The sequence below is a fragment of the Vitis riparia genome, chromosome 15, assembly GCF_004353265.1.
Source record: "Vitis riparia cultivar Riparia Gloire de Montpellier isolate 1030 chromosome 15, EGFV_Vit.rip_1.0, whole genome shotgun sequence".
NCBI lineage: Eukaryota > Viridiplantae > Streptophyta > Magnoliopsida > Vitales > Vitaceae > Vitis > Vitis riparia.
This window is the reverse complement of record NC_048445.1, coordinates 17,850,982-17,868,474: the sequence shown is the minus strand read 5'-3', so window position 1 is coordinate 17,868,474 and position 17,493 is coordinate 17,850,982. Positions and strand designations below refer to the sequence as shown.

The window sequence follows — 17,493 nt, the reverse complement described above, 5'->3', positions numbered from 1 at the left end:
TCCGAATGATCCCCAAGATTTCCAATTTTTATAATTCGATTTTCACAGTTTCTACTTCTCAAATGATTTTCAATTTTGGTTTCCTTCAAAATTTAATTTTCGAGGTCCCAATTTTCGTAACTTAATCCCGAACTCTCAAATAATTTTCAAGGTTCCAATCTCTTTCAAATTTAACTTCTAAAAAAACTCATTCTTACATTTAATTTCTAAAAATCCTATTTTCAAATAATCTCTAAAACTCCAATTTTCAAATAAACTTCAAAAATCCAGTTTTCCCTCGAACAGTTTTAATTTCTGTTTGGCGATGTATGTGATAGGTTTTGTGCTTTTTTATTGTACACTGACCTCATTTTTATGATAGCACATTGCTTGTTCGTGGCCCAGGTACGCATCCACTTTCTTTCTGGTCATTCTCTATGCATGTTTTGATTCCCATATGTGCATGATCGATTTGACACTACAAGAAAAAAGCCTTTCGTTGACAGTTTTTCACCATCAAGGTAGGGTATATCTGTCAAGGTATGTTACTATTTATATATGTCATCTATGCCAGTGTCAAGAAAAGTTTAAATCTACCTTGACATTTACATATGTCAAGGTTGTTTCTATTTCTACCAATGATCAAATCTTTGTTACTATGATATATGTCAATGTTTCTTTCACTTTTGTCAAGGTTCTCGGACTGAAATACCATTTTTCCAAACTCCAAATCCAATCTCCACTGTTAGAATGAAGATCAATGCGTCCTAACACATGCTCCTAAAATTGCAACTCAATCGGATCACGAATTGACCTCAATCAAAGCTAATGATCAAAACAGTTCGGAGAGAAAAGCCCACCAAAACAAAGGTTCTATTTTTGGCCGAAATATGACTTTCCAAAACTCTAAATCTGATTTTCACCGTTCAAATTGAAGATTAATGAGTTTTGAACCTCTCCTCCATTTCAGCTCGATCAGACCATGGACAAAGTGGCATTGTACCTTTGATGAAATTTGGGCATGATGTAAAAAACCTGCGTTTTTCTCTCTTCTCCTCTTTCTCTCTAATGACTGTCCGAAACTCCAAATCCAATCTTCACCGTTCATATTGAAGATACATGAGCCATAAACCTCTCCTTCAAATTTCAACTCGATCCGACCACGGACGAAGCCGGATCGGACATTTGATGAAATTTGGGTATGATGAGAAAAACCTGCGTTTTTCTCTCTTCTCCTCTTTCTTTCTAATGACTTTCCAAAACTCCAAATCCGATCCTCACCATTCAGATTGAAGATGAATGAGTCATGAAACTTTCCTCCAAATTTTAGCTCGATCGGACCACGGACGAAGTGGGATCAGACCTTTGATGAAATCTAGGCAAGATGAAAAAAAACCTGCATTTTTCTCTTTTCTTCTTTCTCTCTAAGAACGGTGGCTCTCTCCCTTCTTTCTCCATTCTTTCTTGTCTTCCAAAAGTTAGGGTTTTCAATGGAGAGTGAAAATTTAGGGTTTTCAATCAAGAAAATGGTAAAGGCTTGTTGAAGTATGAAATATGTCTTTCCGTCCCTTCCTTTCTCTTTTTATAGGACTTTATAACAAATTCCAAAATACCACGCATGTCCTTTTTCAATAAATTAAAAATAGTATTCTTTAATATTTCATCTTCCAATAATAATTTTTATATATTAAACTCATAATGAAAATTGATATTAACATTACTAAAAAAAATTATTAAATATTAACTTCCTTAATCAAAATTGATTGTTGTCACTTCAATTTATAATACTTAGTAAGTAAATTAGATATACACATATTAAACAAATTATTATCATTATTGCTTTTATTTAAGTACCTTGAATACATTGATTTATAAATTATCTGTCAAAATTCTATTATATAAGTCATGAAAGAATTCAACAAATTTTATATATGTCATTATTGGTTTAAACAAGTTGTATATGTCATAGTTGTTCATTAAAATAAGCAACATTGACACATATCACCTTAAGTCAAGATAATATATGACAACAATGACCTTTTTTTCTTATAGTGTGAGTATCCATTGATTTTCCTATTTATTGTCATGTCAGCTTCATTTTATTAGTAAAGACCCGATTTTAGGAACTTAGAGGGGTGCTACGGTTTTTACTGTACTTTCTCAATAAGTAACCCGATCCGGTTTTTCACATACCACCTTTTCCAAAATAAGGAGTCACACTTAGGGTTTTCTTTTTTATTTTGTTACCCTTTAAAAATAAAACAAAAATAAGTGGTGACTCCAAGTTATTTTCCTAATAAATGAAATCATTTTTCAAAATAAAAATCGAGCTCACCATCGAGTGGGAAACGCATGAACCGAAATGCAGGGTCCACACATGGTAATTTAAGCATTATTTTTAAAAACTGTCATACTCTTATAAAAAAACCCCTCTTGCTTCATTGGCCATTGCGACGCGTTTTTTCTTGGTCCTTTTGTGTGCCACTGCCTTCGTTAATATATAAATCAAATTTCACTTTCATTAAAAAATTTTATTATTCACTGCCACTCTTCCTCCCATATGTTCACCCCGAACTATACCTCCACGTATTGGAAGTTGTAATAAAAAACTATTGAAGTGGATGGCTAAGACCCAGTCTTTCACATCCAGTGGTCCAAAGGTCTTTTTGGTACCTGCGGTATGGTAGAAGTCTAGAAGATTCCATATTGGCATCGTCACATCTTTCCTCCAACGTATGGGCAGGAAGACTATATGTTCTCTCTCCATCTTTACCCTCAGATATCCAACGATGTGTAGAAAGTTTCCATGCTGTCATTCTCGCATAATTGTTCCAGGCGTATATCCTTATATATAGGGTTCAAGGCGTTATTCAATTTTATATAGTATTTTATATAGTCCAGAATTGTTCAATTTTATATTGTATTTTATATAGTCCATAATGGTTTAATTTTTATATAAAATAGTATTTTATATAGTCCAGAATTGTTCAATTTTACATAGTATTTTATATAAAAATTGAACAATTCTGGACTATATAAAATACTATCTGCTGTCTTTACCATTCCTTAATACTATCTGGTCTGTAAGAAATATTATCGTGTGCTGAGTTCATTTTCGCTTCCCAAATTGCCCCTCCATGGCTCGAGGCAGCTACATCCCTGTTTCCACGTCGGTAGGGAAGGTTTTAAATAATAAAAAAACACAAGAAACCATGGTCTGATATTTGGGTTACATTTCCTCACACCCGACCCGAGAACCTAAAATTTCCCAAACAACCAATCTTCTTCCTCTCATTTTAGAAAAGAAACCCTAAAAACTCCAATCTGCATATTTAATTCTTCTCCATTGTCTCAGCAACCAAACGGAGCACTTTATCATAAGAACACTGAGTAACTAGCCGGGTTGAAGAAGCGTAGCTGTGAGTGTGATTTTGATACAGCAAAGCGGACCCGAACGGAGTGTTGAAATCCGAAATATTGGCTTCCTTTTGATCATGCTTCTGTGGTGTCCATCAATCTATTTGTGGCACTCCTTTGTGGTTGCATTGTGATTGGTCATCTTCTTGAGGAGAACCAGTGGGTGAATGAGTCAATCACTGCCCTTGTGATTGTGAGCCTCTGATCTTATTTTTGCTTATGGTAAATTTTGAAAGAAAGTATCTGTATGGTTTCTTATGATAGATTCTGTGGGTAAGTAACTCTAAAAGAGTCCAACCAAGAATGTGAGGATTCAAGAGGATTGCCATTCACTGCAAGATTTGTTGTGAAGAATTAGAGTGACATTTTTAATGGATTTAACTATAGATAATGTGGTGGGATGATATTCCAAATAGCTCATTTTTGGCAAAAAGAAAATTATATTTTTGGGGGGTTTTGTTGATGTGGACAAACATTTTAGTGAAGGACAATTAGGAGTAGATTAGTTATAGTCAGAAAATAAAAGAGAATACCTTTTTAGGTGTGGAAACATCTATATTATTAGTAAATAAATTTATTTATGGTAAATAAGCAAATTTTACTCGAATACGTGCAGGAAAGGGGAGGAGTTATGACGGGATATAGAAGAATATCATGACATATTTGCTTTTGACAAAAAATTAGAGAAGAATGTTTGGGGAAAAAGTCCATTAAGGAAAAGGAGACTATGAAGGAATTTGTTGGAGATATGAGTTGTAGATTTTGAGTATGTTGCAATACCAATGGATGATTTTCAGTTGAGGATTATAGGATGGGAAATCGTTTTTTTAGTGCTATAAAACCTTTAAACACACGTTCTCTTGATCATCTCCAATATCTTTTTCTTTTTTTTTAGTATTTTAATTTCCTTACAATTTACTTTTCCTTGGCCTTTAGCATTTTTGTAACTTTATTTTCTTCACACATTTATCTTTGTTGGCAAAATTTTCTTTATTGCATGTTGATATCCATGCCTTTTCATTCTAGTCTTATATATTTCAGTTTATCTTTCTTTGGAGTCCTAGGCAGGCGAGGCATGGAAAAGAATCCAACATAGATCAGGGTACTTGACCTGTTTGGACAATTGCCTATTGGTGACCTGGTGACTGAACTTAACCTAATGTAGGTCGATTTCAATCAGTTGATCCCCAACCAATTTTAGTTGAAAGACTCGGGAACATCTGCACACATCAGTAGCATTGTATTTAAATGTCTATGAGGATACAGGTTCCTTACCCTGCTTCCTTCACTAGCGGGGCTAGCTGTTGTTCATGGATGCAAGCAGGCCTGCTCCATATGCATTCTACTCTTTGCAAGCAGGCCCTCTCTATATGCATTCTACTCTTTGCATGCAGGCCCACTTGCTTGGTTGTAGATGCATTTAATTGAATTGCAACTATGATATAATCTTCTTGGTTTCATATGCGAACCTATCCTGTCTTCTTATGTTTAATCATGTCACAAGCCCTCTGGCTTTGCCAATACCTGGATCAATTCAACAACTTCATAATTAGTCCTGCAACTTCAAATTATTTTCAGTGTTGCAATCAATTTTGTGTTTTCAAAATAGGCCATGTAAGTCTACTAAAGTAATCAACTGCCCATAATGGGCTTTCTTGAATGCTCTAGTATCTAATTTAAAGAATCAGGTTGTTGGATTTTGAGATAGCTAAGAGCGGTCATGTGTGTTTTGGAGATGGATTTTGGCTCAGATTTGTATATTTGGAATGCATGGGTCCATATGCATGGGAGCTGGACTTGATTAGAGGATTGCTTATTATGCTCAGGGACTTCAAACTATCTTCAAAAGAGGACGTGGTGCTTTGGAAGGGGGGGGGGCATGGGAGGTACGGGGTGAAGGATGCCTACAACAAGCTGGTTGGTAGCAATGCTTGCGACTTTCCGTATAGAGGCGTTTGGGTGGATAAGGTCCCAACCAAAGCGGCATTTTTTGCTTGGGAAGCCGCGTGGGGAAGATTCTTACTTTGGATAGGCTTCAAAACGGGGCTGGCAATTTCCTAACCGTTGTTTTTTGTGTGGTTGTGAAGAGGAGAGTGTAAATCACATTCTTTTGCATTGTATAGTGGTAAGGGCCTTATGGGAAATTATTTTTGCCCTAGTGGGGGTTCAGTGGGTGTTCCCAGAGTTGGTGAAGGAGGCGTCATTCAGTTGGAAGGGCCCCTTTGTGGGGAAAAAGAGGAAAAAAATTTGGAATTCTATAGCGTTGTGTATTTTTTGGACGGTATGGAAGGAAAGAAATAGGTTAGCTTTCAAGGGAGGGGTATTAAATATACAGAAACTCAAAAATTCTTTTGTTTGTACTTTGTGGAGTTAGGCTAGGGTGTATATTGGAGAGGAGTCCTCTTCACTCTTAGGTTTTTTGGAGTGGCTAGCGGCCACTTAAGGGAGGGTAAGGGTGCTTGTTTTTTTGTGCTCTCGTTTGAGGCAGATTGTATACGTCCTGTATGCTTGGTGGCCTTTGCCCTTTAATATATTCGTGATATTTATCTAAAAAAAAAAAATGTATTGTAGTTTAATGATTTGGACAAGCAGCATAAGATGATTGAGGAAATGCCTCTTAGGGCTTTTGGTTTCTTGGAATATAGCATAATTGGAAGAAAGCATTGGAAATTAGTTTTCATTCCAAAATTGTGGGTGTGGCACCAGATTTGTGCACTGTGCCAGGGCTCTTACCTGCCTGTGAAGGTTTGAGCGCTCGTCAAGAGGGTGGGTTAGTTCATGGGTTAATTAAAAAGCTTGGGAGTGAAAGGGATATAATTGTGAGAAATGTGCTTTTTTCCATGTACTGAAAGTTTGATAGATCAATAGATGGTAGAGGATTAAAAGTTTACTTTGGATGCATTGATTTATGGGTCCTCTCAAATGGATTTGTTTGAAGAGGCAGTTAGTTGTGTAGATGGAGAACCAATTTAGACCAGATTCGCTATCAAATCTATTCTTCACCATGAGACTTAGAATTTGGAAAATATGTTCACGACTTCATAATCATAAGCAATGTTTTAAAAGGTTAAAAGGCGGCTTGAGGTGTTTTCCCCAAAGTTTGCATGTGATTTTGGTTTGGGAATTGATATAGGAAATTTTATCTTGCATTCCTTTTATGGAATTAATTAAATGCATTAGAGATGATATATTCCTAATGTTTTTATGGCTGAATTCTAATATATATAACAATTTATTTATGAAAATTGATTACATAGGATATTCATAAGGAATAGAATTTGGGAAAAATTATTCCTAATTTCTAATAATTTAGCTGTAATATATAATATACAAAGATAGATGTTAAATTAAAAACATGATAATTATATATTAATAAAAGCATGGTAATTGATATACATATGAATATGGATATATAATAATTTTAAACTAGTTATGGATATCAAAAATTTATAATTACTATATTTAAATTAATAATTATATGTATATAATGTAATACAATTAATTACTTATATGCATTAATCAATTAATTCATGTTCAAATTAAACTTATAATATATGGATATTATGTATTAGGATTGAATGTATATTTAGATTTAGGGAAATGGATCAAATGCTCTCAATATGCAAATAAATGAAAGTTAGAGGACTGGAAAAAAGACCCTGGATGTAGATGGATGGAAATACAAAAAAACAGGGTTTATGTTTTTGGCAATGGGAATAAGTTTTCCAACAATTTGGTGAGGTTTATTAGGGATACTTGCTGGTTGAACCTGTAATTGTGGAGATTACCTGCAATGGATTGCTTGCTTGATCACATTAAAAAATAAGATTGCAATGGAGGAAAAATATATAGAGTCACATTGGCTTGATATCATGTCATTTTTCCTTTAAGGAAGTTTTGTTTGATAATGTTCAATAATCAAGTGCTTGTTTGGATATACTTTGTTTCTATTTTAAAAATATAAAATAGTACGAACTTCTATATAAAACATATATTAATCTTTATAAAAATAAAAAATAAAAAGATTTACTTTATGTTCTTAAAATTACTTCTAAATTTTTTAAATTTGGGGGATAAAAGGTTTTTATTACATAATTTTTTTTAAATAGTTTTTAAAATCCTCTTTTTAGGGTAACTCTCAAAGAGTTCTTACATTTTATATAGAAGTTACTATCATTTTCCATTTTAAAAATAGAAAATAGTAATGGCTGATTACTTCTATGTAAAATATAAAAAATCTTAGAAGGAAAATGTAATAGTTTTTAAAAACTGATTAAAAGAATGGGATATCAAAAAAAATTATTATCTTAAATTTAAAAATTTTTAAGAACGTAAAATAGTTTATACTTTTTGCATAAGAGATTTACTTTCTATATATAAGTTCTATTTTTAAATAAGAAAATAAGAATTGTATCTAAATGAAGCCTTAATATGTTGTTTTTTAATTGCAGGAGTTTTTGGAGCATCAAAGTACAAGTCTGTCAAGGTCCTAGATGATGCCATTAAGTTACTTTGAGAGTATTCCAACAGAAACTAGAGATCTCTTTGTTATACACCTTCTTGATGTTTTTGATGACAGCAGAAGCTCAGGTAAGAAGCTAGATGCCCTAAATTCAGAATGATATTTATCTAAGCTAATATGTGTTAAGGAAATGCATACTCTAAAGTTGTAATTGAGATTAAATCTTCTTAAGTAAATGCAAAATCATTAGTGAGTCTCACATTGGAAATTACTTGATGAGAAGCTAGAATATGCAGTATTTTATTTTATTTCTAATGCATTAATTACATAAAGTGAATTTGTCAATAAGACCTTGTTTGATGCCTTTGTTTTGGTCCAAAATTGAATTATGGGACTTTTGTGCATTGGATTTTTAGATCCAAATTTCAATTATCAGAACCTCAATTTTGTCTCATTCAAGTGTTTTAAAGGAACTCATGATGTCCTTCATTTGGGCAAAACAGTACTTGGACATCAGGAATTGATTTGATTGTTAGGGATGGTGATTGCATTAAGCCACTTCTTAAAGGGTGTTTGGTAAAACTTATACTTGTTACTTAATGATTTATGTTGATTTTAAGTTAAATTATACTTAAGTTGTTGACTTAGGACTTGTTACTTAATTATTACTTTAAGTATTAAGATTGTTTAATAATTAATTTAAATTTATTCTAAATCATCAAATTGACGTATTATCCTTATAAATTATAACTAGGGCAAAGGAGGTTGAGTAACAATAGAGTTATGAAGTAGCAAAAGTGATCATAGAGGTAATTAGGACAAATGGGATAAAAAGGTAAAATGAAGATGTGGACTTAAGAATAAGTTAATCATTTTTACTTATTGCTTAAAGTTGTTTTTACTTTAAGTCATACCATCAAATTATTTTATTAAACATACTTAATTACTTAATAACTTAAATTAAGTTATTAAGCCACTTTAAGTTATTAAGTCGGTTTGCCAAATACCCACTTAGTCCTGAGAGAATAGTGGACAATGTAGCTCCTCCAAAGGTATGGTCTAATGGAAGGGCCATGATTTTAATGGAAAATGAGGAAGAAGGAGAGGATTGTATGTAGAAAGGGAACTGAAATGAAGATATATAAATAACTACCACATGTATACATGTGGCTGGGAGCCTGGGAGATCGTCCTTGCCTTGTTTGGGGCTCAATGGGTGTTCCCAGAGACAGTCAAAGAGGTGTTATTTAGTTGGAGAAGCCTTTTTGTGGGGAAAAAGAGGAAAAAGATTTGGAACTCCATTCCGTTGTGTATTTTTGGACGGTATGGAAGGAAAGAAATAGATTAGCTTTTAGGGGGGGCTCTTTAGCTATACAAAAACTCAAAAATTCTTTGTATGTAATTTGTGGAGTCCTCTTCGCTTTTAGGCTTTTTGGAATGGCTTGCAGCTCCTTAAGGGCTGGTGAGGTTGATTGTTCATGTGTTTTTTGTTTTTAGGCTGCTATGTATACTACCTGTATGCTTTGTGGCTTTTCGCCCTTTAATATATTTGTGCTCATTTATCAAAAAAAAAAAAACTACCACATGTAAACATCATCTAGATGCAAAAGTCTTTGCATGTTACTGTTGAACTTTTGTTCTACATTCATATCTGCATACTTTTGTTAATGTCATTTTGTTGAGTAATTGAAATGTTTAAGTACTCCTAGGATTTGGGCTAATCAATAAGAAGGGTTTTGGTTCTAATGGAGAAAGCAAGTCAAACAGGAAAAGCAAAGTATGTTTACTTTAAAGATTTTCAAATTCATGTGCTCTAGTTCTTCATTTCCAAAGAATGTTGTATTTTCTGGTACCCAATATATTCATCACTATCCACTTCTGATTCATTGTTTTCTGGTGTCTTTATTCCTATCTCTGTGTTCTGCACTTCCTAATGCTGGACAGGAGAGGTCAAGGAAAAGGTTGAGGAGTTGATCTTAGAGGTTGGAGTTCCAAAATCACGTTTTTCTTCTGGTCCCTGAATCTAGAGAAGTGTGTGAAATTCCGTGTCCTTTAACATTATTACCTTGAAGGTATGGAATGTATTTATTGCTGGTAGAAAACGTTGGCAACTATATTGATAATGATTTTTGTTTTCTTTCCATTTGGGAATTATAGGATCTTTTGGCCTACAATTTTTTATTTTTCGTTGGATTGGACTTGATTTTTGAAATATGCAGCATTGCTGTTCATGACCATGTTCTACTGAATGCAAAATAAAATGGTGTTAAATCAATTTTGTTGCAGACCCAAAACAGCTGGGGATAAGGCCTTGTGCTGAGTACTGGTGCAAGGGTTCTTCGTTGGGGAAGAAGAGTGTTAGAACACTCCCTTTATATAATTCCAAAGACAAACTATTTGAAAATTCCACCTGCATTCAAGCATGCATTTATATGAAATATGCATGTACCATTTGGTTCTTGTTCATTCTCCTTTGTGAACCTAGAGGTTCATTTAGATGTTGATGCTGCTGCTGCAAGGATGGCATCAAGAAGGGCTTGGAACTAGATAATCGTTTTGTCTCAATGTGGCCAGTTTCCTTTAATGATTGGAGCGTCTGCAAAATCTTGTGTCCATGGAGACAACAATGGAAATTTCTCCTCATCCCCAACTTTTAAGCCAACAATCTCTTCCAATATGTTAATCAAGTTAGCGAGCCAACCCAAGGCAAGGTCAAGAAACATGGTTGTCTCTCCACTAAAGGACATTTTTCCCTTCAACTTTTCTTCCAAGAACTTCAGGTACTCTATGGCTTCCTCCAGCTCTTTCCCTTGTGTGATAAACACACTTTGAATTGATGTCAAACCATACATCAAAAAACAAATGAATATCAAACTACAAGATTTTTCTGAAGCTGAAAATAACACTACTTCTCTGGTTGATATATATTTTTGTTTGCCTGTCAGAAAAAAAAAAAAAAAAATCTATTTTTCTGGTTGATCAATACACATGAAGTCAGATGCTAATATAGCTCAATTTCCTTTCAGTGTTTGTCCTTTTATTTAAAATGCTGATTTTGGAAGACCTCTTAGAGGGATGTATCATCTCATTAAATCAAACAGCTAATTTGAGACGAGTGATGCGTTCCTCCTGAATCAGTTGGAGGACATTTATTGTTTGGAGAAGATTGATCTGCATGTCTTCCTCCATATATACAAAAAGAACAATAGCTCAATTTCCTCACGCAAGTTTCTGTGTCTAAATACCATGAGTTGAATATAAATACTTGTATAGTGAAACCTTTCCTGGTATATCTTATAACCTGAATCCACATTGCATTTCTACTCAGTCTTCTATGTTTTGTACCATTTTTTATTTGTCAGCTTGTACAAGCTCCGCGAGCTATCAACATCTTGGAATTTGACCTTTTCTTCCACATCCCCTAGCATATAATCGGTGCATTTGTTCTTCTAATTCATTGGAGTCTCCATTGCTTTTAGGTGGAGATTAAAAATAGCTGATAAATATGACAGAGGATTCAGTGGACTTTTGATGAAGGGCAGGTTGACGGTAAAAAAGGTGTTGGAAGTATGATATTTGCCTGAAGAGCTTAGCATACCTGTAGCAAAAATGGGGAAAATCTTAATCTTGCTGTAAGTACCATTTTGATACCTTTGCTTATTTTACAAATCTGAATCATTGACCAATTCATGCTTTTCCTGCTTTTGACTTGTCCATTAATTTTTTTGGTCGTTGTGAAGTAACTCTTAGGTATCATGACATAGCATAATAAGAACTGCCATCATTTCACTTGTCTCAGTGTGGAGACTTCCTGATACAAAATTCACATATTCAACTTACCAACTTTCTTCTGGATGGTTATGTTGTCTCAAACAATGGTATGAAGAGGAAATGACGAGGCCTGAATCTTTTATTGGGTCAATTTGGAAAAAATACCTACCAGATATAAGCCCTTTGCTTGCATGTGTGTGCATTGACACACATGTGAGTGAAGATATAATCTAGAGTCCAACGACTTTGCCCTATATAGGTTCCTTATATCTTGTAAACTAGGCTGTCTAGTTTTACCTTTTAGTAAATTTGGATTTTGAATTGGATGCAACAGGCAACCAGTTACTCTAGTTGGTAAGCCATGCATGGAGAAAGTTGCAAAGTCAGTTTCTAATTTAAAAAAATAAAAAGATAAAAAGTTGCAAATTCAGTTGGACGATGAATTTCAGGATGACATCTTACGTGGATCATATGTAGTACATATATATCCTGTGTATGTACCTATTAAGAGTATTAGAGGCTGTAATGCATATTTGCAGGTATGTTTATCATATGATCCATATACACTTTTGTGTGTGTGTATATATTTCGTTGACATCTAATGGAATTTTGATGTTCATTTTTTGTAAGAAATATTTGAGGCACAAAAATGTTTCATCATTCATGGCCATTGAGTTGGAATGCCACCAAAGATAATATTTGATCACAGATGTAGATCATCGAATTCATTAACCCACACCTTTCCTTGGGCAGCAGCTGCACATAAGCAAGGGATAAGGTAGGAACTTCAGCCCCATGTGTTTATCTTCGACACAGTCAACAAACTTGTTTGATTTTATTTTCCATCACTTTCTCAGCAAACAACTGGAAATTTAGAGCATCAAGATCAATGTTGTTGCTAGAACTAATGGATTATTGTTAATCATGCTGCCATATTCTGGTCGGCTTTGATTAAATTTAGACAGAGCATACCTGTTGCACTATGCTCTCCAAGATAATCATGCTATAATGACAAATTCCGCAATGTTCCTTAGATTTATCAGTATTAAAAAAATTTAAGAGAGTGATATTTAAAATGATTTGTTGTACATTGACAGAATGAATTAACATATAGGATAAGGATGACATTGGGACATAGTTAACTGAAAAATGGAGATTAGAAATGCTCTGGAGTATGAGGCAATTGCAAAGGAAAAATGGCCTGACATGGTGTTTGACTAATGTGCATCTGGTGCAGAGGACCACTGGACTCTGTTTGAGAATAGGCATGTTTTTTCAAGAATTCTTAATCCTTTTTATCTTTATCCATAAAAGCTACTGCTAAAACTAAATCATTCCACTATAAACCTTTGGTTCAATGCTTTACATATCATTTAATATTAACAAACTTGTAGAAATTTATATAGCTGTTCTTTGCAAAATTTTCTTTTTATTGAATTATAGGTTTCAACTCACATTCTTATTGATGTACGCAAGATAAACTTGGCCAAGGTCCTATGTTGTGAGGCGAGGCACTATTTCTTATCTTTTAAATATTTACGAAAGCCTAGTTTTTCAGTAAAAAAAAGGTGGCAGGTGGAGACGAAGGAGAGAAAAGGAGAAGGGTTCTTCAATCACTGACTCAAAGAGAAACCTGGGAGAATTTCCAGAAGCACAATGACAGAAGAAGCCAACCCCAACCCATAGGCCTTCCGCTTTGATGATGCTCCTCTGAACCTCAATTTTCCTTCGCTTTCCTCAGCTGCCAAACAGGTCAGACCCATCAATTTTCCCTCTGTTTTCTCGACTTTTCTTTCCCTCAAAGCCGTGAATGTCTACCATTTTTATTTTTTTTATTCTCTCAACTCTCTGCAACAAAAAAGAGGAAAAAATAGGATTTTTTGGTTGTTTTGTTTGGGGTTTGTGGAGATTGTTGATTGCGTTGGGGTCTGGTTTATTTGAAAGAAATGGGATCGAAAGAAAAGGGGAGAAGAGGGCTGTTCAATTTTATCGTTCCTCTCTACCATAGGAATGCTTGGGGGCGAGAATTTGAGATGAGGCTCACTTGCTTGGTTCAGAAATTTGGGTTTGTCTTTGTACTCGTCTGGCTTCTGATTGGGGATTGTTGTGATATTGAATAATTTGGCAAATGTGATGTGGGTTTATCTGGAATTTTTTTTTAGTTTAGCATTTGATGAATGAAAAAGGTAGAGGACATGGAAGAAGGTGATGAGATTATGCAAGAAGGAAAATTCTATGGTGCAAGAATTGCACTTGTACCTACTGATGCATCTGCCGAAACTCTTCACTCAAAACCTCTTTCTTTTAAACCAAGCACGTTGGCTAGGTACGTGTAGACACGCTTGTCTTAAAACAAGCTCAACTTTGAGACGAGTTACCAAAATCTTTCATGTCACTGAAAAGCTAAGAAACACTCCCTTTTATAAGTACATATGGGAAGATATTTATTGTGAACGTAAGTGATGATTTCCATTAAAGCTCATAACTCTCAACTTAATGTTAGAAGTATTTAAGGCTGTTAATAACTAATTAAGCTATAGTTGACTTACCAAGCCAATAAAATATTTTATTCCTTTTTAAAAAAAATAATTAAAGTTTTAAACTTTCTTTTCCCGCAAAGTTTAAAACTTCATAAATAACAATAAATTAAATTAATAAAAAAATATGTATGGAAATGAAATAAATTTGGCAACTTTATATTATGTATAAGTGTTTTTTGGACTTGAACCTACTTCTAGTGTTAAAAATTTTTATTTAGGGATCCATGAGCTATATTTTGATCTAAGTCCTTTAGCCAAATTACAACTATCACACACATTATAGATATAGGACTTGGTTTTAAGCGGGTTAGTTGATTGAATTAATAGCGATTGATTGATACCTTAATTCTCATAAGAATTACTAGGGAATAGCCTAATCTCATAGTTCATTTCCATCATCCCCCACGTGTGTGATGACCACAGCGCATGGCAATCTTCATTCTTACCATCCTTCACGCCCGTTATCAACAACTCATACCCCTCATATGCCCTTTTCCATCTATCATGTCACCATCTTCTTACAACGCCCATTAATACCCTCCTCCCATCATCCATGTCACTAATGATATCCACCCCTTCATAAACATTGGTCCCCATGCATGGAGTCTCGACATTGTGGTTGCGGGTTGGGATGAGTGAGCCAGGTCATTCCATAGTAAGAATGATGATTTCTCTTAGATATATCTAGGCCCAAAAAATACTCAGTTGGGGATGATTCATGAGGTGTTTGGCTACATGCAGATTTGGTTAGTTTGTTTTATGGTATCAGTGCACTGGAAATTCATTTGGTGAGGACATCTAAGCTGCTATAAGAGCTAGTATCAGTCATGTTGACGTCTATGCAGAATAAATTAAGCTGGAAACTCTTAATATTAACAAATGTGCTGATCATGTTCACAATGTTCAAAAGGAATCCATTGATAATTGAGATTGGGCCATCAAAGGAAATACAGAAGGCGCACTAGCAGCTAGAATACTTGCAAGCAAAACTTATCATTTGTGAAGAAGGAATTTCATCTGATGAAATGCAGGTTCTTTAAGGGAAGGATTAATGTAGATGTAGCCAAAGTCAACAGATTATGAAGTCAAGGAAGGTTAAGAATGCAAGACTTCACTCATTCTCTCTTGATGAAGATATCTCCAATTATGGCGCTTATTAGAGAGGTGGTACAGTCACATATGCGAAGCAACCAAAAGCATTAGACTGGGAGCTTTTGAAAGAGGCACCCAGTTGTTTACACTTACGGTGTTCATTTTTATACTTGCATTAGTGGGTGTATTTCATCCACACAACCGAGGAGCACTTTTCACTGCAATGGTGGTCATCTATGTTCTTACATCTAGCATAGTAGGATACATAGCAACCTCTTTCTATTGTCAGCTTGAAGGAACCAACTGGGTTAGGAATCTGTTGCCGAAAGAATGCCTTTTCTGTGCTCCTCTGTTCCTTACATTCTGCTTCCTTAACACTGTTGCAATTATTTACAGTGCAACTGCAGCACTCCCCTTTGGCACAATTATGGTAATTGTCCTTATATGGACATTAGTAACATCACCATTGCTTATGTTGGGTGGGATTGTTGGGAAAAATAGCTAGGTTGAATTCCAAGCTCCTTGCCGCACTACAAAGTATCCCCAAGAGATTCCGGCACTGCCATGGTACAAGAGCACTATTCCTCAGATGGCCATGGCAGGGTTTTTGCCTTTTAGTGCCATCTACAGTGAGCTTTACTACATATTTGCTAGTGTATGGGTGGGATCAGTACAACATCGCTATGGCTCGTCCAAGTTCAAATATAATAATGAGGAGGCTTTCAGGGGTTACTCCAACGTGTTCTGGAGTTGGAATAGGCAATGAGATGCCAGGCGAAATTTCAAATGTCACTATTGGTGGGTTGGCATAGTTGGGATTCTACAGCTGGGGTATGAATGAAGACTGATGAGGGAAAAAAAGAATTATTCGTAGTAGGATTCATTTAATGAATGGCAATGATATGAAAATGGTAGATGTTGAAGCAGATCGATTCAAAATCTGGGAAGGAAGTTCCCAAAACCCCTGGCTCTCTTCATATGCGGACGAGAGGTTCAAGGGCTTTGGTCATGTTGAGTTTGCTACTCTAGAAGCAACACAGAAGGCTCTCCAAATGAATAATAGAGACTTGCTGGGTTGAGCTGTCAGACTTGATTTGTCCTATGAAAGTGGCACATGTACTCCACATAGCAGAAGAGAAAACAATTCACTCTAAAAGATCAGGACCAAGGCAACTGACAGTTCCCTTGGGGTTTGGACCAAACAAAGCAACTGGGGTTGGATTTGGTTGGAATGGTGCATGGCCACCTTAGCATGGCCACTCTTATGCCACGTGTCACTTCCTTTTATTTTTCTCACTTTCACCATTCTTGGTTTTAAAAATATTTTTTCCAAATCTCATTCTTAGCATTATTTTCCAGATTCTTCATCCTTAGAGTTTTCAAGTCCCAAAAATCACATTTTTAATAAAATTTTGCTGTCATTTTCCTCGACATGCAATTTTCATAACTTCCATGATTTCTAAAACATTTTAAAAATAAGTGTGAATTAAATTTTGTAATTCTAAGTGATAAAATTTACGAAATTAATTCATGCAAGAATAAATTAAGCTTTAGTGGGGGCCCAACGTTGGACGTTTCCCTTGAAAATCCATTTGATTGAATTGTGATATATGATGATTTCGTACTTGATTCAGTGACATGTGAGCTATGTTTTATGTCCATTATTTGTGCACTAACCTCATTTCTTGATAGCGCATTGTGGCTCGTTACCCAGGTACGCATCCACTTCCATTCTGGTTATTCTCTATGCATGTTCTGACTTTCGTATGTGCATGATCGTTTTTAGTATCCATGGATTTTCTAGACCCGACTTTAGGGATTTAGAGGGTGGCTACAGTCTTTTTCGCACCTTCCCGATAAGTAACCTGACCCCCGAGCTCAATCCGGTTTTTCACAGACTACCTTTTCCAAAAATAAGAAGTCACATTTAGGGTTTTCTTTCTTATTTTGTTTACCATTTTAAAAATAAAACAAAAATAAGTGACGACTCCAAATCATTTTCTAATAAATAAAATATTTTGCAAATAAAAATCGAGTTCGCCATCGAGTGAAAGTACATGAGCCAAAATGTGGGATCCACAATAATATTCATAATTTACTATTTAAAATTTATTTTCTAGAATTAAATATGATTTCATTCAGTATATTATATCATTCCATTATCTTAATAAGTTTGTATTATTATATAGACAATGAACACAAAAGCAGCTAGCAGGCAGTACAAGCCGATGCG

General features: G+C 34.9%; 1 protein-coding gene and 1 long non-coding RNA gene across 4 annotated transcripts in view; both read left to right on the top strand.

Moving 5' to 3' along the window:
- The first annotated feature begins 3,236 nt into the window (after window positions 1-3,236).
- The window catches only part of LOC117932347, a 55,299-nt gene continuing 41,042 nt past the window's right edge, over window positions 3,237-17,493 (top strand). The window contains exons 1-2 of the mRNA XM_034853569.1: window positions 3,237-3,589; window positions 7,848-7,986. Coding sequence (XP_034709460.1) covers window positions 7,890-7,986 — 97 coding nt within the window. The 5' untranslated portion in view covers window positions 3,237-3,589; window positions 7,848-7,889. The remainder of the gene's footprint in view (window positions 3,590-7,847; window positions 7,987-17,493) is intronic.
- LOC117932348 lies at window positions 10,585-13,779 on the top strand. Of its 3 annotated transcripts, none has more exons than XR_004654159.1 (4): window positions 10,585-10,637; window positions 11,337-11,489; window positions 12,259-12,406; window positions 13,187-13,779. It is a non-coding gene; the product is annotated as an uncharacterized LOC117932348 (long non-coding RNA). The 3 variants fall into 3 exon arrangements; XR_004654158.1 differs by having other exon boundaries at window positions 13,072-13,779; XR_004654160.1 differs by lacking the exon at window positions 13,187-13,779 and adding an exon at window positions 12,486-12,663.